Below are 20,920 nucleotides of genomic sequence, written 5' to 3'. Positions count from 1 at the left end.
AGGCCTCCCCCCCACCCCGCCCCGGATCCTGCCTCACCTTGAGGATGTCGATGGTGCGCTCCTTCTGCACCATCATGCGCAGGTTGTGCGCAATGTTGAACAGGTGAGACATCTGCAGCAAAAGAAGAGGAGGAAGGGGTGCTCAGAGGGGGGGGGTTGGCCCCAACCCCCAACACGACCCCCCCCCCCCCGCCGAGATCACAGAAGGAGGCCGACCGGAAGCTACCTGGCCCTTGGTGAACTGCTTGGCGGAGAGAACGTGCTGCCCGACGAGGGGGTGGAGCAGCGGCGAGGTCTGCGGGTGAGGCAGGCTCTGAGGGGACGTCTGCCTGGGCAAGGGGCCTGCCAGGTACAGGGGCCCGTCCTGGATCATGGCCAGGTCTGCAGGGGAGGGAGAGAGGGAGGGAGGGAGGGAGAGCCCCATGCAGTGGAGATGCTGCTGCTGCTGCTACTGCCACAGTGGCACCAGTACCGGCAGCAGCACCAGCAGCAGCGAGGGACAGGCCTCCCCTCTCCTTGCCCCCCCCACCCCCGAAACAGCCCTCAGCCCAGGGAGCTCCTTGGGAGGCACTCCGGAGGAGGAGGAGGGAACCTGCCCAGCCCCACAGCGGCTCGCCAAGATCCCAGCCGTAGAGGCTCGTCCGTCAGCAGAGCCCAGGAGGCGCCCCGGCAGGCACCGCGGCCTCTGCTTCCGGCTCTCCCCGCCTCCGCCAGACTGGCCAATCGTCAGGTAGAGCTGCGTGGTTAACCTGATGAACCGCCGGCCTGCAGGCAGCGTGGCGGGAGGGAGAGCGCCACCCCGGCTCCCTCCTTTGCCCCAGGGCGGGTTGCGACTGGACCGCGGGCACCTTCCTGGCTCGGGAAGGACCCTCTGAGCAGCCGCAGTGGGGCCAAGGCCCAGAGGGAGGCTAAGCCTCCAGGCCCCGAATCCGCCAGCAGGCGCTCAGCGATCCCCAGACAGACAGTCCAGTCCTTGGCCAGAAGCGGCTTGGCAACAAAAAGGGACCGTCTGCCACGAGGGCTGGGCTTGGTGGCCCTGGCAAATGCCGGACCCCCCCCCCCCTGCAGTGGCGGCAGCGGCACCCTTGAGGGCCTCCTTGGACTAAGTGACAAAACAGGAGGATGAGAAACGAGTTGGGCCTTTTGCCCGCTGGGTGGTTCCGGCCTCCCCCGCTTGCGAAGATGCGCCACGGCACAAGGAAGGGCCCACCCGCTTTGCTGCCTGGGCAGAAATCTCGTCCAGCCTGTTCCTCTCCTCCAGCTCGGCCCAGGACAGCCCAGCCCTCACCAACCCCCCCCACCCCCCCAGCCGGGATCCGGACCAGGCGGCAAGGCAAGCTCTTTCCACCAGTGGCTTCATTCCAGCCGCAGGAAGGGCCGGCTACTCACCGGGCTCAGTGGCCTTCTTGGCAGCAACCCTTTCCCGGAGGTCTTCAGCTGGCCGGAGGAGAGGACAAGAATGGTGTGGGTCAGAGGCGGAGGAGAGGCGTCATGCTCAGGCCCCCCAGCCCTGCCCTGCCCTGCCCCACTCCCGGGCCCCCTCTTCTGCCAGCCCCGCTGTGAGCGTCACCTGGCAGCCCAGGGTCGGAGGCACGGTGGGTGCGGGGGGGCAAGTGGAACCGGCCGTCTCCCATGGGGCCCGGTCGCCGGGGGCTGGACGATCGGCCACGCAAAACTTCCAGCACCGGCGGCAGCGTGGGGCGGGAGCGCTCAGGCGTCTGCACGGAGGGGAGGAGCCAATCAGCAACTGGGGAGCAGGAGGCCCCCGCCCCGCCCCGCCCCCCCACGGCTGGCTGGCTGGCTCCCTGGAGGGAGGGAGGCGTGACTGCCCAGCCGGCCTTCCTCCTCTGGAGGGAGGGCGCCTGAAGCCCCCACCTGCAGGCTCTCCTTGGCTGGTGCCGGGTGCTGCTTCCGCACATCCTGCCCATAACCTGGGGGCACAAGAACCTGCAAGACAAGCCGCGTCAGTGGCGTCTGCCCCCAGGGGCCCTGTCCCGGCCCGGACGGGGAGGGGGACGGGGAGGGGGCCCTCTGGCTCCTCCCTGCCTGCTGCCACTTGCCTGCCCGTCGATGTAGGCCACTTCCCCCCGGAGGACCACGCGCCGCACGGTCCCCTTCACCCGCATCCCCTCGAAGGGCGTCCACTGGGACTTGCTGAAGGCCATGTGGGGGGGCACCAGCCACTCCTGCTCCAGGTCCACCTGCCAGAGAGAGCGCTCCGCCCGTCAGAGGCGCCCGCCGCCAGCAAGGGGGCTTCTCCCGGCCACCGACACAGGACGCCAAAAAAGCAGCCAGGACCAAGAGGCAATCAACACGGGCAGGACCAGCGGAAAAACTCCCAACAAAGAACTCTAACACTATATTAATAACACTATATTAAGCTAAAGCCGGAAGAAATAGCGAGAGAGAGCTTTCTTCCACACAGCGCATAAGCGATGGCATTCTCTGCCATGAGATGTGGTGGTGGCCACCAGCTTGGACGGCTGTACAAGGGGCTCAGACAGACTCATGGAGGACAGTGAGGTCAGTGGCTACTAGTCTGGTGGCCATGGGCCACCTCCAGTCTCAGAGGCCGGATGCCTCTCAGGACCAGTGGCAGGGGAGCAGCGAGGGCATGCCCGGCCCTCTTGCCTGGGGGCTTCTCAGAGGCACCTGGTGGGCCACTGTGGGAAAGAGGGTGCTGGACGGGATAGGCCTCCTTGGGCCTGATCCTGCAGCAGGGCTGTCCTCATGCCCTTAGCCAGAGACGGGCCCATTCTCCAGCCCCACTTCCGAGTCAGCTCCGAACAAGCTTCCCCAAGGACTTCAGCCGGTGGCGGGGCTCGCGGGAGGGAGCAGCTGGGAAGGGGGCCAGGCCGGCTGGCTAAGGGCCCCACAACTGACCCCCTAATCTAACTGGGCCAAGAGGCACCTTTTCAATGTGGTGGTTCTCTTTATTGAGCGGGGGAGAGCACCTGGCCCTCTCCACCCCCAGCACAGCACCCCTCCAGTGGCCACGGCGGTCTTCTTTTTAGAGACTGCGAGCCCTTTCAGGGGACCGGGCGCCATCTTACTCGTTCATGATCTCTCTTTGGAAACTGCTTTGGAAACTTTTGTTGAAAAGCAGCATATAAATTATTGTTGTTGTTTTCGGCGGGGGGAGGGGGGAGGAAGGGGGCCGCTGGGGCGGCTGCAAGACCTGCCCCACCTCAACGTAGGTGTCGTCCTGCACTGGCAGCCCAAAGATGCGCTGGGGGTTCTCGTAGAGGCGCTTGACAAGGTCCTCGAGGGTGAGGCGCCCCTCGGACACGGCCGTCAGCAGGAGGGGCAGCATGGTCTCCAGGCCGGGGAAGCCAGGCGGAGGCTCCTTCCCAAGCTTCTCTTCCAGCGTGTGGGGAGCTTTCGGAGTGCAGTGTGGGAGAGAGGACACACATGGCAGAGAGGGGACCCCGCACTGCCTCCCCCCCCCGCCAAGCCCCAGGGGGCACAGCAGCAGCAGCAGCAGCCACTGCCGCATGCCCTGCCCCTCACGAGGCCCACGGCCACCACCAACCAACCAAGGCCCCAGAGACTGCGGGCTCACCGTGGTCCGTGGCAAAGCAGTCGATGGTGTCCAGGTTCTCCCAAAGGGCCTCCATGTCCTCGCGGGTGCCCAGCATGGGCCGCACCTGGCCCCGCCCTTCCCCCACCCGCCCCAGGTCCTCCAGGCACAGGAAGAGGTGGTGGGGGGCCACCTCGCAGGTCACCTCGATGCCCTTCTGCTTGGCGGCCTTGATGATCAAGATCTGCAGAGAGAGCCAAGGTCCAGCCGGGCTGCCGGGGACTCCCTCAGGGCCCAGCCCAAGCACTCGCACCCCAGAGAGGCCGCCCGTCCTGCCCCGCTGGACTGGGGAGGAGCCGGCTTTGGAGGTGTGGGCCGGGAGGGGAGAAGGACTTCTCGGGCCTGCCACTGAGGCTGCCACGCAGGGGCCTCCCAGCTCCTCCTGCACTCGGCCCCCCGCCCCCCCGGAAGCCCCTCCTCACCTCCTCCTTGCGGGCCACGTGGCAGATGTGGACGGGGCGGTGGTACAGCTGGGCCACCATCAGGATGGCGGCCACCGTCTGCTTCTCGGCGTGGGCCACGATGGGGAGGTGCTTGGGCCACTTTTCAAAGTGCTGGAAAGAGGAGGAGAGAGAGGCCGGAGGCTGCGGCGAGGGCACGGCGGAGGGCGCAGTGCTGGCGGAGAGGCGGCCCGCCCCCTCCCCTGCCCCCCGTGGGGCTCTGCAGACCCCACACCCGGGCCCCGGAAAGGAAGGGCAAGCACCAGCCCCCCCCCCACCTCCATCCAGAGAGAGACATTGTCCATCTTGAGGTCCGAGAAGGTGTCATTCAGGTACATCTTCAGGCCGGCCGCGGCGGCAGCCACCGGCCCCAGGGAACTGGCGTTGTCCGAGGAGGCTCCCACGTAGAGGGCAAAGTCACAGCGAGCCCCTGCCTCGGCCAGCTGGGGAGGGGAGGGGAGGGGAGGGGAGTCAGCCACTCAGGAGCAGCCTCCAGCGGGGGGTGGGGAGCAAGCCCCCTTCCTGTGCTGCACTACCCAGGTGGGGCCGATGCCCCCCCAGTTGACCTCGTCAGGCACTTCCTCACTTGAAGCAGCCCCCACAAATCTCCCCCCAGGACTTCCGGGAGGCCAGAGGTCCCAACCTTTTTCGAACAGGCGGACCACTGCCGTCACCAACCTGCAGCTCCAGGGCCCCCCCCCGAGATGGTGCGTGCACAAATTCAAGCATTGCACACTTCTGAGATGGGCTGCATCTTAAGTTACTCACAAGCAGTCCCACTGAAACGAATGGAACCATTTTCTGAAGCCAGTCAGGCTGAGGGGAGGGGGAGAACGACTTCCCCCTCCCCTCCTGCAGCGGACACATCACTGAGGACGCCTCAGACCCTCGGGGGGAGGACAGGCAGTGCGTGGGGCACAGCGGCAGGGCCCCCAGCACCCCCCGGGAGGAACCCCCTTCCCCAGGCGGAGTCGTGCCCCTGCTTTGTCCCAAAGCCGCCGGCTGCTGGTCTGCTAGCTGCACCCTCTAGAGAAGACCCCCAGGCCCGGCATGCCCCCCGCCCCCCCTTTACCTTCTGCACCAGAGCAAAGGACGAAGCATCCACCACGGCAGGGCAGGTGTTGGGCATGGCGCACACCATGGTGACCCCTCCAGCCAGGGCGGCCGCCGTGCCCGAGGCAAAGTCCTCCTTGTGGGTGGCCCCTGGCTCTCGCAAATGCACGTGGACGTCGATCAGGCCTAGGCAGGGCAGCGAGAGAGGCGGTCAGGCGAGGGCAGCAGGGGGGCGGCCCAGAAAGGCCTCTGCCCCCCCCCCGGCTCAAGTGTTCTTCGGCCCACTGGAATGCGACTCCCAAGTGTCCTGCACCACCCCCCACGGCAGGGGGGCCAGGCCCAGCCCCAGCTCCCCCTGCAGCAGGTGAGAGGTGCCCCCGCCCCCACCCCCACCCGGCAGGCCCGTCTCCCCCAGGACTGGGCCCCGCAGAGATCAGACGGCCTCTCTTGCGGGGAGGAGCCTGTCAGGGCTTGGCCCCTCCGGACAGCCCCGTTGCAAGCCATCCCCACCCGCACAGCTGGCCAGCATCGGCCCCCGGCTATCCCTGGGTGGTGGCCCAGACGGCCCACACCGGTGGATTTGTTTCCCTTTGCAGCCCGTGTTTAGGCAGCTCAGAGAAAGACACGTTGCCACAGACAGACAGACAGGCAGACAGGACTCTGGAGAGCCAGGAGCGGCTCCGGAGGAGGAGGTCTCGCTTGCCCTCAGCCCCCCGAGAGTTGCCTCCCAGGGACTGCAACGGCCACCCTGGACTGGCTGCTGGAAACCCGAGGCCGAGCTGGGAGCAGGCCAGTTCTCCAGCCCCGGGGGGTGGGCGCTGCTTCCCCACGGGCGCCCTCCCCTGTCCCCATCCCAAGCCTGCCCTGCTCCTCCCCCCGCCCTGGGGTTAAGCTCTGAAAGCTGCTCTGATGGGGGGGGGAGGCAGGCGCTTTCCGGACTGACACAAAGGCCGGCCGGCCAGCCAGGCGGGGCCACTCGCAGCAGCCTTCTCTCGAATGGTTGGCGTCTGTGTGCAGGCGGCGGCAGCAGCAGGATCACCATCGGCGTTCCGGGCGGGGGGCCTTCCTGATTCAACCGGGGCCGACACCAGAGCGCGTGGGAGGGGACAGGGCCCCAGACCTACCGGGCAAGCGGATGAGCTTCTGCGAGGTCATGCAGTCCACGTGCATCTTCAGCGGAGGAGCCCCCCCAATCTGGCCCAGGGCCTGTGGGAAGCAGAGCAAGGTCTCAAAGCCCCGGGGGGAGGACCCCCAGGCCCTGGCCAGGCATGGGGCCCCCCTGACGCAGCCTGCCAGCCCCACCCGCGGCCCCTAGCTGGGCAGGGGCTCCCTGCGCCGCCATCTGTGGCTGGGGGACGGGGAGCCTCCGCTTCGCACGCAGGAGGTCCCGGGTTCAACCCCGGCCGGGCATCCCCAGGGAGGTGGCGGCCCAGGAAAGCGGCTGCCAGTCAGTGCAGGCAATCCTGCGCGAGAGGGACCCGGGGCGGACTTGGCAGGAGGCGGCGGCGGCGGCAGCTTGCTGTGCAACGACCTCCCCACCTCGACAAAGAGCTTGGTGCACTTGATGTCAATGATGAGGGGCACGGAGTAGTCCACGGCCAGGCGCCGGGTGCGGTAGCCCTTGGTGACGAAGGAGGAGAGCCGGCGCCCCCCCGAGTTGCGCATGGACAGGTTGATCACCAGGTCAAAGTGGTTCTCGGCCAGGTAGTCCAGGATGCTGCGCTGCTGGCCCTCCTTGCCGGGCATTTCGCCGCCATCCGCCTCCTCAAAGTGCCAGTCCACGGCCATCACCTGCCGGAGGAGGAGGAGGGGGGGAGGGGGGAGGGGGGAGGGGGAGGAGGAGGAAAGGGAGGAGGAGGGGGGAGGAAAGGGAGGGGGAGGGGGGAGGGGGGAGGAAGGGGAGGGGGAGGGGGGAGGAAGGGGAGGGGGAGGAGGAGAAGGAGGAGGCTCAGTCCCCGGGGGACAATCCCTCCAAGCGGGCCGGGGCAGGCCTCAAGTTGCCCCCGACCTCCGCGTGCCTCCCTCCCCCCCTCCCGCTCTCCGTCCCCCCCTCCGTGGGCACATCAGGCGTGGGGCCACTGGGGCCTGGCAGCCAGCAAGCACAAACACCACTGAGGAGCCCCCCTCACAAATATCCCCCCCAAGCCATTCCCCTGGTGGTCAACCGAGAACAAGCTGCCAGCCAACTGCCGTGAAGGGGCCAGTGCGGGGCACGCAGAAGCCCCTGGCTGGCAGCATCTCCAGGCAGGGCTGGGAAGACCCTCCCCTGGAGCATGGAGAGCTGGTGCTGGGCTGGGGGGCGGGCAGCTTCAGACCAGCTGCTTCAGCAGCCGCCCCTCCTCCCCAGAAGCCACCCCCACCGCCGGCAGCTGCACTGGACAAGCCCTGCCCCCCAGGCAAGAGCCCCGCCATCCCTGCCGACCTCGATGCCATGCTCTGTGTAGAAGTCTGCCGTGCCCAGGCTGGCATAGAGACTGTAGCCCAGGCCCTCCAGGGTCCTCACGGTGGGCAGCAGCTCGCTCTTGTTCTGAAAGGGGGGGGGGGAAGTGGCCCAGTCAGTCAGTCAGTCGAACAGCCCCTCCTTGCAAGGCCCTCCGAGGCACCACCCCCTCCGCTCTCTACTGCGCTGGAAACGGGTAGACAGCAAGCCCCCCCCCGCCCCGAAAAGGCTTGGTGAGTCTTGCTCTCTCTTGGAGGAAGAGCAAGCGGTCGGGGGGAAGAGCGCCCGGGGGAAGAGAGAGAGCGGGAGGGGGGAAGAGAGAGAGCGGGAGGGGGGAAGAGAGAGAGCGGGAGGGGGGAGGGGGGGAAGAGAGCGAGCGGGAGGGGGGGAGGGAGAGAGCGGGAGGGGGGAGAGAGCGAGCGGGGGGGGAGAGAGCGAGCGGGAGGGGGGGAAGAGAGCGAGCGGGAGGGGGGAGGGAGAGAGCGGGAGGGGGGAGGGAGAGAGCGGGAGGGGGGAGAGAGCAAGCGGGAGGGGGGAGGGGGGAGGGGGGAGGAGGGGGGAGGGGGGAGGAGGGGGGAGGAGGGGGGAAGAGAGAGAGCGGGAGGGGGGAGGAGGGGGGAAGAGAGAGGGGGAAGAGAGAGGGGGAGGGGGGAGGAGGAGGGGGGAAGAGAGAGGGGGAGGGGGGAGGAGGAGGGGGGAAGAGAGGGGGAGGGGGAAAAGAGAGGGGGAGGGGGAAGAGAGAGGGGGAGGGGGGAGGAGGAGGGGGAGGGGGGAGGAGGAGGGGGAAAGAGAGAGGGGGAGGGGGGAGGAGGAGGGGGAAAGAGAGAGGGGGAGGGGGAAAGAGAGAGGGGGAGGGGGAGGAGGAGGGGGGAAGAGAGAGCGGGAGGGGGGAGGAAAAGAGAGAGAGCGGGAGGAGGGGGGAAGAGAGAGAGCGGGAAGGGGGAGGGAAGGCCAGTGCTATTTTCCAGCCCCACACACGGGTCCCCTTTCCGATGCCACCCCACAGACGGGTCACCTTGTAGCTCCCGATGGTCAGCAGGATGTTCTTCTTGGGGATCTTGAAGCCGGTGCTCAGCATGGCTTTGAGGTAGGCCTCGCAGCGGTTCTCGCCAAAGCAGGCCACCTCGCCCGTGCTGGTCATCTCCACCCCCAGCACGACATCTGCCCCGGCCAGCCGCGAGAACGAGAACTGGGGCACCTGGGAGAGGAGGACAGGGTGGGTTGGGGGAGCGGGAGAGGCCCCGGGCCCACCGAGTGGACCCCCCGCTCCTCCCTCCGCCACTCACCTTCACGCCCACAATGCCGGTGCCTGCCATGAGTCCCACAGGCTCCACCTCTTCTCCCATGATCACTTGGGTGGCCAAGGCCACCAGGTCGACGCCCAGCGTCTTGGACACGAAGGGGAAGGAGCGCGAGACCCGCACGTTGCACTCAATCACCTTCAGCTGGTCGGACTGCGGAGAGGAGCACGGAGGCCAGGTGGGCCAGGTGGGCCAGGTGGGCCGGCACTGCCCCCCACAGCAAGCTGGGCGCCAGCCCTTCACAGCCCCGCTTTGTCAGTGGGGCAGAGAGGCAGGCCCGGATGGGCGAGCCCGAGCCCCCGGCTACCTTGGCGATGAGCTGGAGGTTGAAAGGGCCCGTGACTTGCAGCTCCTGCCCGACGGCGTGCACAATGGCCTTGATCCGCTCCAGCGTCTTGGGCGTGATGTCCTGCGGGGGCGTCACCAACGTGGCGTCTCCCGAGTGGACGCCGGCGTTCTCCACGTGCTCCGAGATGGCAATGGCCACCACCTGCCCGTCACAGGCCACGGCGTCCACGTCGATCTCCTGCCAGGAGGAGCCCACCAGAGTGTCTGCGGACCCTGCCTGGAGCCCCGCCGGGCCCCCCTCTGCCGCTGGCCCTGGGAGGCGCCTCCCCAAGGAGCCCCCGCACAGCACAGGGGGCCCAGGGCTGCCCGCTGCCAGCAGGGGCCACCCCCCGCCCCGCCCAGCCCCTGCCCCCCGCCCGGGGCCCCACCTTGGCCTCCTGGATGAACTTGGAGATGACCACCGGCTGCTCCTTGGAGACGGCCACGGCGTTGCTGAGGAAGCGCTCCAGGTCGCTGTCCGAGTAGGCCACGTTCATGGCGGCCCCACTCAGCACGTAGGAGGGGCGCACCACGCAGGGGTAGCCCACCTTGCAGCAGAACTGCTTGGCCGACTGCAGGACAGAGAGAGGCACCGGGGGGGGGGGGCGGCAGTTGGCGCTGGGCCGCTTCCTCCTCCGGGCAAGGACGGGGACCCCCAGGCAACGGGCCCGGGACCTCGGCCAGCACGCCCTCCCCATCTGCAGCCCAGCGGGGGGGGGGCGAAGGAGGCGCAGCTGCCTCTGCTTCCCAACAACAGGTCTGGCGCCTCCGCTCTCCCCCAGGCTGGCCATCCAGCAGGTAGAGCTGTGCGGTGGCAGCCTGCAGGCAGCGCGAGGGGAAGAGGAGCCCTCCCAGCTGCTGCTGCTGCGTCTCCTCTGGCCCCCCCCACCCCGTGTGATCAGCACTGCAGCTCGTGGGGGGTCCACCCGCCCAGCCACAACTAGCCCAAGGAGTTTGGTGGCGGGGAAGCGGAGAGAGGGGCCCGTGCCTGAATGGCTGCAGCCCGGAGTGCTCCCTCTGGAGGCGGCGGCGGCTGCAGGGACCCACCCAGGGGGGCCGCGTGCTCCCCCCCCCGCCAGGCCGCACCTCCATGTCCGACAGCTCCTTCCAGAGCGGCTGGCTGATGCCGATGGTGTCCAGGAGGCGGGAGAACTTGAAGCGGTTCTCGGCCGAGTCGATGGCCTCCGGGGAGGTGCCCAGGATGCGGCACTGCTGGCGGTGCAGGGCCATGGCGATGTTGTTGGGGAGCTGCCCCCCCATGGAGAGGATGATGCCCTCGGGGTTCTCCAGCTCGTAGATATCCATCACCACCTGCCGGGACGGCGGCAAGAGGGAGGGCTCAGAGCCCCCGCTGGGCACGCCGGGTCCCGCCGGCCGGGCCGGGCAAGGAAGAGCCCCGGGGGGGGGGAGGAGGGGGGCTGCCAGTCCGTGCAGACAACCCTGAGCCCCATGGACCAAGGGTCCGACTCAGGAGACAGCAGCCTCATCTGTGCCACCCCCCCGCCCGGCAGCAGCCCAGAGCCCCCACCTCAAAGGAGATCTCGTCAAAGTAGAGGCGGTCGCACATGTCGTAGTCGGTGCTGACGGTCTCAGGGTTGTAGTTCACCATGATCGCTTTGTAGCCCATCTGCGGGGGGGGGGGAGGAAGAGGGAGGCACAGGGAGCCCGTCTGGCGCCCGCCCAGGAAGTGCCACCCCAGGGCATCTGTGGCACACCGTCGCCCTTTGCGCCAGGCTGGCCAGTGTGCAGGCACAAGCGCCACCCAGGGAGAGGCCCTCCGAGGAACCTGCCCTGGGCAGCACACCAGTTCCGGACGCCGTCTGGCTGTCAGAGCGGGGCTGTCGGCGGCCAGATGGCGGGACACCCCCCAGCCCCACACCCAGACCCCCCCCCCAACTCAGGGCGCCCAGAGCTCTGCCTTCCCCGTGACGCCCACCCACTACAGGCACGACCCTGGGGCCGCACTGCAGGAGCTGCTGGGGGAACCCGGCCTGTGGCCACACAGCCGGCATCCCAACCCCAACCCCGGGCAAGGCGGAGGGGGCGGCCGTGCCCGGCCCCACACGTGCCGCCCGACTCCCCGGCCCCCAGGTGCAGCACCTACAGCTGGCTGGGATGGGGCACCAGCAGCCGCGGCCCACAAGGGGGGACAGGCCCCCCCCTCGCCGCCGCCCCCCCCACCTTGCGCAGCTCCTGGATGCACCCCACGGCACACCAGTCGAACTCCACGCTGCTGCCGATGCGGTAGACCCCCGAGCCGATGACCAGGACGTGGGGCTCGCGGAAGGCCAGGTCGTGCTCGGCCCCGTTGTAGCTCAGGTAGAGGTAGTTGGTCTGGGCCGGCCACTCCGCCGCCACCGTGTCGATCTGCTTGACCACCGGCAGGATCTTCAGGTCGTGGCGCAGCTTCCGCACGGCCAGCTCTGTGCTGCGGAGCAGGCAGAGGCAGAGGCCGGTCAGGGCGCGCCCCGCAGCCACGGCAGCAACGCTGCCAGCCAAAGCACCGCAGGCGGTGAGGGAGGGGCCGCCGCTCAGCATGCAGCTCCTTGCCCCCACCCCCACCCCGATGCGTCTCCCGCTAGGAGGGTCGGCCTGCGCGGGGGTCTGGTCTTGACCTGCAGCTCCAGCGGGCTGCCCAGAGGAAAGCCACGAGAGTGACAGAGCAAAGCCAGCCGGGGCGGGGGGGACACACCACCCTAGAAACCACGCCAGCCAGCCCGCCCTTTCGGCCAGGCAAGGAAACCCAGCCGTGGGTCATCCGCATGAGCGCGGGGGGGGGGGGGAATGGACTCTGTAGGGGGGCGATGGACTCTGTAGGGGGACAAAGCCAGCCATCCAATGCCCCCCCCCGGAAGTATGCCCCACTGAATTCAATGGGAACTGGCTCAATCTGGGGCAGGGGGCGACCCCTCTTAGCGCCCACCAGATGCCCCTGCAGGGGGGCACCCAAGGAGGCAGCTCTGGTTGCTCCTCTCTCTCCCGCCCTGCCAGAGAGTTGCACCGCCTCAGGTGCCAGGCAGCTCTACCTGCTGAATGGCCAGCCTGCAGGCAGCACAACTCTCGGGCAGGACGGGAGGGAGAAGAGGAGGCGTTGCCACGGAGGAGACCTGCCAAGGGAGGGAGCAGGACGCCCCTCTTGGGGGGAGGGCAGTGCCCCCAGGGCAGCCAGAGGGGAAGGCGGCAACCCCCCCCCCCCGATATCCACGCTGGAAGTCTCAGAAGGGTTCCACGCAGCAGCCAGCCCTGGCCTGGATGCAGCCCTTGGCCTGACTCTGCCCAGGCAGCTGCCTAACAGCCCCAGCTGGCCGGCACCTCTTCTGCCCCCAACCTCCTGCCACCCCTTGGCTCTGGACCCACTGCGGGGGGGGGGGGGAGAACACGAGAAGCAGCCTTCTACCGAGCCAGACCCTTGGCCCATCTGCTTCCGTCTGGGAGAGGAGAGCTGGGCTGGGGGCAGCAAGCTGGACTGGTCCACTTAGCTAAGCAGGGTCTGCCCTAGTATGCATCTGAAGGGGAGACTAGAGGTGTGAGCAGCACTGGAAGAGATTCCCCTCGGGATGATGGGGCTGCTCTGGGAAGGGCAGAAGAAGGTTCCCAGTCCCCTCCCTGGCAGCAGCATCTCCAACGAGAGACTCCTGCCTGCAACCTCTTGGAGAAGCCGCTGCCCGTCTGTGAAGACAATGCTGAGCTAGACGGACCGATGGCCTGACTCAGTACAAGGTAGGTAGCTGCCCCTGCCCCAATGGCTACCCAGAGGATGCAGGCAGGAGTCGTCTCTCCCGGCCCTACCTGGGGGGGCCCTTCTGCAGCCTGGCCTTGGGGCCCGGCCGCTCTGCAGTGGGAGGCGTACCTCAGGACCGCCTGGGCCACCTGCTTGTCCGAGAAGCCCAGCTGCTTGGCCAGCTTCAGCACGGCGGGCGGCATGGCCCCGGGCTCGGCCAGGCGGTACGACTCCAGGCACAGGGTGTGGTCCGTGATGCTCTTCATCTTGTGCAGAAACCAGCGGTCGATCTTGGTGAGCTCGTAGAGGCGCTCGATGGAGTAGCCGGCCCGCAGCGCAGCCGCCAGCACGAAGATCCGCTTGTCCGTGGGTGTCTCCAGCTCCTGCAGCCACGGGGGGGGGGGAGGAGGCGCTCACAGCCCCGCCCGCGCACCAGGGCTGGTTCTAGCCCTAGCCCTTGCCCCGCCCCGGCCCGGCCCGCCTACCATGTCAGAGGCCGGCTTCACGGTGTGGTCGAAGCCCACGCAGTTCTCGTCCACCATGCGCAGCGCCTTCTGGAAGGCCTCCTCAAAGCTCCTCCCGATGGCCATCACCTCCCCTGCCAGAGGAGCAGCAGCAGCAGCAGCGGCTGAGCAAGGCCCCTTCCCGGCCAGGAACCGCTCTCGGCAGCGGGGAGCCGGCAGCCCTCCGGGCCGAGCGGGACCGAGGCGGCTGGCCCTCCTGCGTCCGGGGGGTGCCAGCTGCGGAGGCCGCTCCTCTCTGCCTCCTGCCCACCCCCAAGCCATGCTGCTGCAGGCTGGCCATTCTCCAGGGAGAGCTGCAGTTCACCACGCAGCTCGACCCAACCAATGGCAGCCTGCAGGCAGCGCAGCTCCCGGGCACGGCGGGCGGGCGGGCGGGCGAGGGAGCAGCCACCCAAGCTGCGGCCGGGAAGCAGAAGCCGCCGCGCCTCCTTTGGCCCCACCGACTGACGAGCAGGAGCTACTACTGAAGCCCGGCTGCAGCTGTGGGGGTCCGAGTCACACACTAACAAGCACACCTGACCCAACCACCACCACCACCAAGAGGCAGGAGAGAGAAGGGGGGGGAGAGGAGACAGGAGGAGCTCCAGGGGAGCCCCCCCAAGCTGGCTGAAGAGCCCAGAGCGGAACCTCCACGTAGCAGCGCAGCCCAGCCCAGAGGCCAGAGGGAGGGGAGCCCGGCTGCAGCCCCCCCCCCGGCTCACCCACACTCTTCATGGAGCTGCCGATCTTGGTGCTGACACGCAAGAACTTGCTGAGGTCCCAGCGGGGGATCTTGACCACACAGTAATCCAGGCTGGGCTCAAAGCAGGCCGTGGTGGAGGTGGTGACCGAATTCCTGAGGAAAGGAGGGATGGAGAAGGGTCCGGGCGAGGGAAGGCAGAGGGGCTTGGGCCGCCCTCCCCACTAGGCCCCCCCCCCACCAAGAAGGTCCTCCCCCCCCCCCGACAGCAGTGGCATATTCTCCGGCAAGGAATCCCGGCTGTCCAAAAGGGTCTCCAGCTCCGTCCCAAGAACCCCCCTTTGCCCAGGATCCAGCCATTTCAGGTCCTATGAACAGGGGTTCCGGCCAATACAGACCACACAACAAAGCCAGCCAAAGTGCAAAAGGGCTCCAGTGAGGGAGCCACCAGCCACCAGGCTTATCCCAACTCACCCAGCCCAAACGCACCTACAAGAGCCACCAGCAGACCGAGGCCAACTAGCTGGGCCAGGCTGCTGAGCGGCTGCTTCCGTGGCAGAAGCCTCCTTCTCCAGAGCCAGGCCAGCCCTTCCGCCTCCCAGCAGCCTCCCGGGGAAGCTCCCCTGGTCTCCCTGAGCCAAGAGGCCCCCTTTTAAAGAGGCAATTCCCTTTCCTGAGCACGGGGAGAGCAGCCGGCCCTCTCCGCCCCCAGCACAGCATCCCTCCCGTGGCTGTGGCTGGTGTCTCTCTTCCGCTTCTTTTTCAGACTGTGAGCCCTTTGCGGGCAGGGAGCCTTTTACTTATGTATTCCTATGTAGACAGCTTTGGGAACTTTTGCTGGAAAGTGGTAGAGAAACATTAACCCTATTCACATATTCATCAGGCACTTCAGAAGTCGGGTTCCAGAATTTTTGTTCCCTCAAGAAGCCTTTGCTCTTCCCAGATGCCGCCACAACCCCGCTTTGCTCTTCTATAACTAGAACCAGAGAGGCACCTTTTTAAAGTGGCGGTTCTCTTTTATTGAGCAGGGGGGGAGCAACCGGCCCTCTCCGCCCCCAGCACAGTATCCCTCCCGTGGCTGTGGCTGGTGGCTCTCTTACGTTTCTTTTTTAGATCGTGATCCCTTTGGGGACAGGGAGCCATTCTATTTATTTATATCTATCTAGGTAAACTGCTTTGGGAACTTTGGCTGGAAAGCGGTACATGCCTATCCGTCGTATCCTACCCCGGCATCTGCACAGCTGGGGAGGGCTTGCGGCCCAAAGCCTCCCTCTCTCTGGCTGCTCAGAGAGAGGCTACAGCCAAGAGGGCTTTTTACGGCTCGCCAGCTGCACCGGCTTCCCCAAACAGGGGGGCCCAGGCGGGCAAGCGTCAAGCGTGATTACGGCAACGCAGCTCTATGTACGGCGGCTTCCATACGGAGGCTGGAGACTTGGGTTAGCCCAACGTTCGGCAATACCTTGAGGAGACCACGTGACTCCAGTATGGAAAAGTTGCAGTAAGTTTCCAGGCAAATACGAAGAAGGGTAACGAGCTCTGTCTAAAGCCCTCAAGGGCTCAGGCCCAGGCTACTTGGAGAGAATGCTGTTGATCAAGCCCATCGGGAGAGGTCTTTCTACAGCTGGCTCAGAATCTTGACCTGGGGAGGCCTCCCGCCCCCCTGAGATGTGGGGTTTGACTGCATTGTCCGTTTGAGAGAGAGCCTGGAAGCACATCCATGTATCCAGGCAGCTGCTTGTATTTAGTTGTTTTGATTTATTTTAAACGGTTTTACTCTGTAATTGCAATCTAAATTTTGTACGCCTCCTAGAGATCAAGGTTGAAATGCTGGGGGTGGGGTGGGGACCTAAAAATAAGCAAACTGCCGAGCAGAGTTGAAGGAGGGCTCGATTCTGTGGACTCAGTCCAGAGAGAGACAGCAAACCCCCAAGGCCTTCTCCCACTTATTTAAGATTACGAAACAGTTCTGTTCCGCTTCTCCACCCCCCCAAAAGAGGTCTGGGGAGCTCCCAACAGTAAAGGTCACCCGGCTTCACCGAGAGCCCCCCAAGAAGCGGCTGTGCCCACTAGCCGCCTGCTGGCCCTGGAGAAGTGAGGTCGGGCTCCGGGAGGCCCCTCTGGGGCAGCCCAAGTGGGGCAGCTCAGGCGGGCAAGGAGGCAAGGGCTCACGTCCCACACAGGGCAAGAGCTGCAGGCTCTCTCCAGCCAGACAAGGGATTTCTCTTCCCAGGGGCCAGAAGAGGGTGGGGGGTGGGGGGGTGGAGGCAAAGTCATCGGTGAAAAGCCCCCCCCGACCCCCCTCTAATAATCCGGCGCTTTAAAAGTCAAACGGCCCAAATGCCTCTCAAGGAAAGAGCAGACACGGAAGCCAGAACCATGAAGCCCGCCGCCCAGGCCCCTCCCTGCCAGGACTGGGCAGAGGAGTGTCCCCCCCCCGGAGCCCCCTGCCCTGGACAGGCCTTACCTGAGGAGAGGCAAAGGGATGCCCAAAGCCAGCTTGGCAGCCACGTAAGCCAAGGGATAGCCAGTGGCCTTGCTCGCCAGCGCCGAACTCCTTGAGAGCCGGGCGTTCACCTCGATGATATAGTACTGGGGCGGGGGGGGGGAGAGAAAGAGAGAGATGGGGGGGGTGAGAGAGCCCGGCCAAGGCACCCCCCCCCGCCCTCCAGGTGGGACCCCCACCTCAGGAGGCACCGCTCACCTGCTCCGACTCGGGGCTGAGGGCATACTGGATGTTGCACTCTCCCACGATGCCCAGGTGCCGGACCACCTTGATGGCGGTGGCACGCAGGAGGTGGTACTCCCTGTCGTTGAGCGTCTGGCTGGGGGCCACCACAATCGACTCCCCGGTGTGGATGCCCAGGGGGTCCAGGTTCTCCATGTTGCACACCTGGTCAGGGCGGAGAAGCGGCCCGTCAGCCCCGCCTCGCTCAAGGGGGAAAAAGGCTTCCTGCCCCCAAAGAGCCGTGGGGCTCAAGGCCAGCCAGCCCCCCTCGTGACCCAGAGCTCTCGCAGGCCCCACCACTGCAAAGTGACTCGTGGCTCACTCCTGCAGGGGCAAGAGGAAGCCGGCCAGAGCAGCGGCAGCGGCAGCTGCTGGGATGCTCACACCGCTGCCGCCGCCGTGGGGGAAGGTACCAGCCACCGGATGTTCCCACTCGGGGCAGTTTCCAGCACACAGAGGGGCAGTGCCAGTCAGCCCAGCTGGGAAGCCACGCGGCCCCGAGGGAGAGCAGCGGCTCCCTGGAACCTGCTGCGAGGCAAAGTGCCCGGAGGGTCAGAGGAGCAGGCAGGCAGGCAGGCAGGCAGGCGGGGCTGTGGGGAGGGAGGCTTGGCGATGAGAAGCCGGGAGGCGGAGCCCTCCAGATCGGGCCCCTCGTCCAGGGGTGGGCAGTCGGGGCCTCCAGCTGCTGCTGAGCTACCGGGACCCCCTGGCAGGGCGGGGTGGGGGCTTGTGAGCAGAAGCAGGCCCCTCCGTCTGGGCCCAGGGGGCCTGGCCAGGGGGCCCCTGTGTGCCTGCGCTCAGACGTTTCCCTGATGCCCGCTCAGTTCGTGCTCGACCCCGCCCAGGTTGAACCAGGAAGGCCCCCCACTCTGGCTGCCCATGTGCAGACAACACTCATTCCGCAGAGAGGGGCAGGGCAGGGCAGGGCAGGGCCGGAGAGGGGGGCGGGCAGGGCAAGGGGGGGCCGGGCAGGGCCAGAGGGGGGGCCGGGCAGGGCCAGGGGGGGCGGGCGGGCAAGAGAGGGGGGCGGGCAGGGCCAGAGAGGGGGGTGGGCAGGGCAAGGGGGGGACGGGCAGGGCCGGAGAGGGGGGCGGGCAGGGCCAGAGGGGGGGCCGGGCAGGGCCAGGGGGGGCGGGCGGGCAAGAGAGGGGGGCGGGCAGGGCCAGAGAGGGGGGCGGGCAGGGCCAGAGAGGGGGGTGGGCAGGGCCAGAGAGGGGGGTGGGCAGGGCCAGAGAGGGGGATGGGCAGGGCCAGAGAGGGGGACGGGCAGGGCAAGAGGGGGACGGGCAGGGCAAGAGGGGGACGGGCAGGGCAAGAGGGGGGCGGGCAGGGCAAGGGGGGGCGGGCGGGCAAGAGAGGGGGGCGGGCAGGGCCAGAGAGGGGGACGGGCAGGGCAAGGGGGGGGCGGGCAGGGCAAGGGGGGGACGGGCAGGGCAAGGGGGGGGCGGGCGGGCAAGAGAGGGGGGCAGGCAGGGCAAGGGGGGGGGGCGGGCAGGGCAAGGGGGGGGGCGGGCAGGGCCCTCCTCACCGTGACGCAGTTGTCGTAGGCATCCCGCACCACCTCGTACTCGATCTCCTTCCAGCCCTTGAGCGACTTGTCCACCAGCACCTGGGAGGTGTGGGCAAAGGCCTGGCTGGCCAGCACCACCAGCTCCTCCTGCCCGTTGGCAAAGCCGGAGCCCAGCCCGCCCAGCGCGTAGGCCGAGCGCACCAGCACCGGGTAGCCCAGCCGCTCCGCAGCTGCCTGGGCCTGTGGGGGGGGAGGAAGAGGGGAAGCAGGTGGGGCCCCGGCCTCCCCACCCTGGCGACACGCAGGGCCAAAGCAGTAGGGCCAGAAAGCCGTCGCTCACCCCAGAGATCAGCCTCCGAGGCCCACCCCGGGACGCTCCCTTCCCAAGCCCAGAGAGGTCCCAACAGGCGGGGTGGTGGTGGTGGTGGCGCTCGTCTCTCCCCCGCCCTGGCCCAGCACCACGCGGCCTGCGGGCTGGCCATGTGTCAGCCTGCAGGCCGCACAGCTCTCCCTGGCCAATGGCCAGCCCACAGGCAGCGGGGCAGGGAGAGGGGAGCCCCCCAGCTACACCTGCTTTGGTAGCCCCCATGCCCACCCCATCGGGACCAGCTGGACCTGGCCGCAGACTCTACCCTGGAGACGCTTCCCCCTGAATCCTAGCCACAGACAGACAGCTTGTGGCCACTCAGGGGCAAAGGAAAGGCACTCTGCCTGGACTCAGAGGCACTCTTTGCAGAGTGTAGGGAAGTAGGTCAGTCCCAAGCAGCACCTCCTGCCTCCTGAACCCAATCCGGGCGCAGGCCTCACCCAGGCATGGCAGCTGGCACTTGTCTGGCCCCAGGGAGGGCGCCTGGAACGCCCCAGAGGGGAAGGAGGGTGCCACGGAAGGCCCGGGGGGCAGGCCCTACCTGTTCGGGGGAAGAGGCGGCCTCGCTGGGCGCCACGTGCTCCCCGATCTCCTCCATCTTCTCCACAAAGACCTTGCGGTCTTCCGTCATCTCCACAGAGGCCACCGGCGTGCCCAGCACACGGACGTGGTAGCGCTCCAGCACGCCCGCCTTGGTCAGCTCCACGCCGCAGTTCAGGGCCGTCTGGCCCCCAAAGGTCAGCAGGATCCCGTCTGGGCGCTCGTTCTTGATCACCTGGCCAAGCGGGGGGGGGGGGGGGAGGGGAAGAGAGGGGTCACCCTGCGGCCGAGGGGGGAGGACAGGGACCGTTTCTCCTCTCACGGGCAGACAAGGCCCCTGGCGGCAGCCCAGAGCGCCACTCGGCCACAGAGACATCTCGGGAGGACGCCCGCGACTGCCCTGGGCACCCTTCCCCGCCAGCCAGGGGGGGCGCGGCGGCCGGGGGCCCAAGAGGCAGCCACCCTCACCCTGCAGAGGCCAAGAGGGGAGGGGCCACTCCAGAACCCCCCGAGCAAAGCCGGGAGCCCCAGGGCGGAGAGCACGGGCCGAGGAGAGGACTTGCGTGAACCCGTGGGCGTTCCTCGGTGAACTGAGCCCAGGAGGGGCCGGAGTGTGTGCCTGTGTGTGCCTGTGTGTGGGGGGGGGGACCAAGCAAGGCCAGGAGGGCAATCAGCCTGCCAGGCCTGGAGAGCGCAAGAGCCCCCCCCCCCCCGTCTGGGCCAGGTGCCTCCAAGCACCCCTCCCTCCCTCGCAAGGGGGTGCCAGGCGCTGCCGGCCCCAGAGCCAGCCCCCCTCCCAGCCTGAAGCCAGAGGCAGCGGGAGGGGAGGGCCTCGGGGCTCACCTGGGTGACGTAGTCGGGAGTGATGGGCAGGAAGTAGACGCGGTCCGCCAGGCCCTTCGAGGTCTGCACGGTGGCGATGTTGGGGTTGATCAGCACCGTCTGGATGTTCTCCTCCTTCAGGGCCTTGATGGCCTGGCAGGGCAACGGGGGAGGCGGGCTGGGGGGACTCCGGGCAGCGGGCAGGGCCCCCCCCCCAGGCCCGGGCTGTGCCACTGCCGCGCCCAAGACCACCAACGGCCACAGATCTCCTTGGGACAGGGCCGGTCTGGGGCCACCGAGGGGGCGGTGGAAAGTAGGTGGGGAGGGCGCCGGGTTTTGAGCAGAACAACGGGTCCTGGAGGGTGGGCACTGGGGCGCAGGGCACCGGGAATACGCCCTGTTGCCCTGGGGGCCAGTCCAAGCCTGCTTTGGGAGACGGCAGCCCCTGCCTGGAGCCCAAATGTGGGAGCCACACCCGGCCACGCCTCCCCCACTCTCCTGGAACATGTCCCACTTGAGCCCCCCCCCAAGAAGATGCTATGGAAAATTGGGGGGCAGCCGGGGGGGGACATCCCTCCACAGACGGGACTGTCCTGGGGGAGATCCATGCCCCACAGACAGGCCCTCCCCCAACATGCTCGTCACACCCAGCCCTTCCCCGCCCCACTGCTCCGCGGCCTCCTCCACTCACCTGGGAGCCGGAATAGTCGAATTCGCCCGCCTGCCCGATGGAGAGGCCCCCCGAGCCCAAGATCAGCACCTTCCGCGGGCGGGGCGCGTCGCTGGCGGGCGGGGCTGCTGCCCCCTGCAGGCAGCTCTGCAGCCGCTCCCGCACTGGGGAAGGGGAGAGGGAGAGACCCCCGCCCTGTGACCTCGGCCAGCCAGGCAGCC

At 67.8% G+C, this 20,920-nt stretch overlaps 1 protein-coding gene across 2 annotated transcripts in view; it reads right to left on the bottom strand.

Annotated features, from left to right (window-relative positions):
- CAD (carbamoyl-phosphate synthetase 2, aspartate transcarbamylase, and dihydroorotase) overlaps positions 1-20,920 on the bottom strand; it is a 29,217-nt gene that overhangs the window by 4,028 nt on the left and 4,269 nt on the right. For both annotated transcript variants that reach the window (XM_053251053.1, XM_053251046.1), the window contains exons 9-38: positions 20,721-20,863; positions 20,051-20,182; positions 19,209-19,442; positions 18,319-18,540; positions 16,767-16,955; positions 16,530-16,654; positions 14,088-14,221; positions 13,348-13,460; positions 12,992-13,245; positions 11,323-11,569; positions 10,670-10,768; positions 10,228-10,452; positions 9,531-9,713; positions 9,122-9,340; positions 8,800-8,967; positions 8,529-8,711; positions 7,496-7,600; positions 6,613-6,864; positions 6,198-6,279; positions 5,093-5,259; positions 4,299-4,463; positions 4,003-4,134; positions 3,563-3,764; positions 3,188-3,378; positions 2,061-2,201; positions 1,876-1,947; positions 1,571-1,718; positions 1,390-1,437; positions 227-381; positions 38-112 (exon numbers count right to left, since the gene is read on the bottom strand). In XM_053251053.1, coding sequence (XP_053107028.1) covers positions 38-112; positions 227-381; positions 1,390-1,437; positions 1,571-1,718; positions 1,876-1,947; positions 2,061-2,201; positions 3,188-3,378; positions 3,563-3,764; positions 4,003-4,134; positions 4,299-4,463; positions 5,093-5,259; positions 6,198-6,279; positions 6,613-6,864; positions 7,496-7,600; positions 8,529-8,711; positions 8,800-8,967; positions 9,122-9,340; positions 9,531-9,713; positions 10,228-10,452; positions 10,670-10,768; positions 11,323-11,569; positions 12,992-13,245; positions 13,348-13,460; positions 14,088-14,221; positions 16,530-16,654; positions 16,767-16,955; positions 18,319-18,540; positions 19,209-19,442; positions 20,051-20,182; positions 20,721-20,863 — 4,805 coding nt within the window. The remainder of the gene's footprint in view (positions 1-37; positions 113-226; positions 382-1,389; positions 1,438-1,570; positions 1,719-1,875; positions 1,948-2,060; positions 2,202-3,187; positions 3,379-3,562; positions 3,765-4,002; positions 4,135-4,298; positions 4,464-5,092; positions 5,260-6,197; positions 6,280-6,612; positions 6,865-7,495; positions 7,601-8,528; positions 8,712-8,799; positions 8,968-9,121; positions 9,341-9,530; positions 9,714-10,227; positions 10,453-10,669; positions 10,769-11,322; positions 11,570-12,991; positions 13,246-13,347; positions 13,461-14,087; positions 14,222-16,529; positions 16,655-16,766; positions 16,956-18,318; positions 18,541-19,208; positions 19,443-20,050; positions 20,183-20,720; positions 20,864-20,920) is intronic.

This window comes from Hemicordylus capensis, chromosome 1, assembly GCF_027244095.1.
Source record: "Hemicordylus capensis ecotype Gifberg chromosome 1, rHemCap1.1.pri, whole genome shotgun sequence".
Taxonomy (NCBI): Eukaryota; Metazoa; Chordata; class Lepidosauria; order Squamata; family Cordylidae; genus Hemicordylus; species Hemicordylus capensis.
The sequence above is the reverse complement of the archived record's forward strand: the minus strand, read 5'-3'. Positions and strand labels throughout refer to the sequence as shown.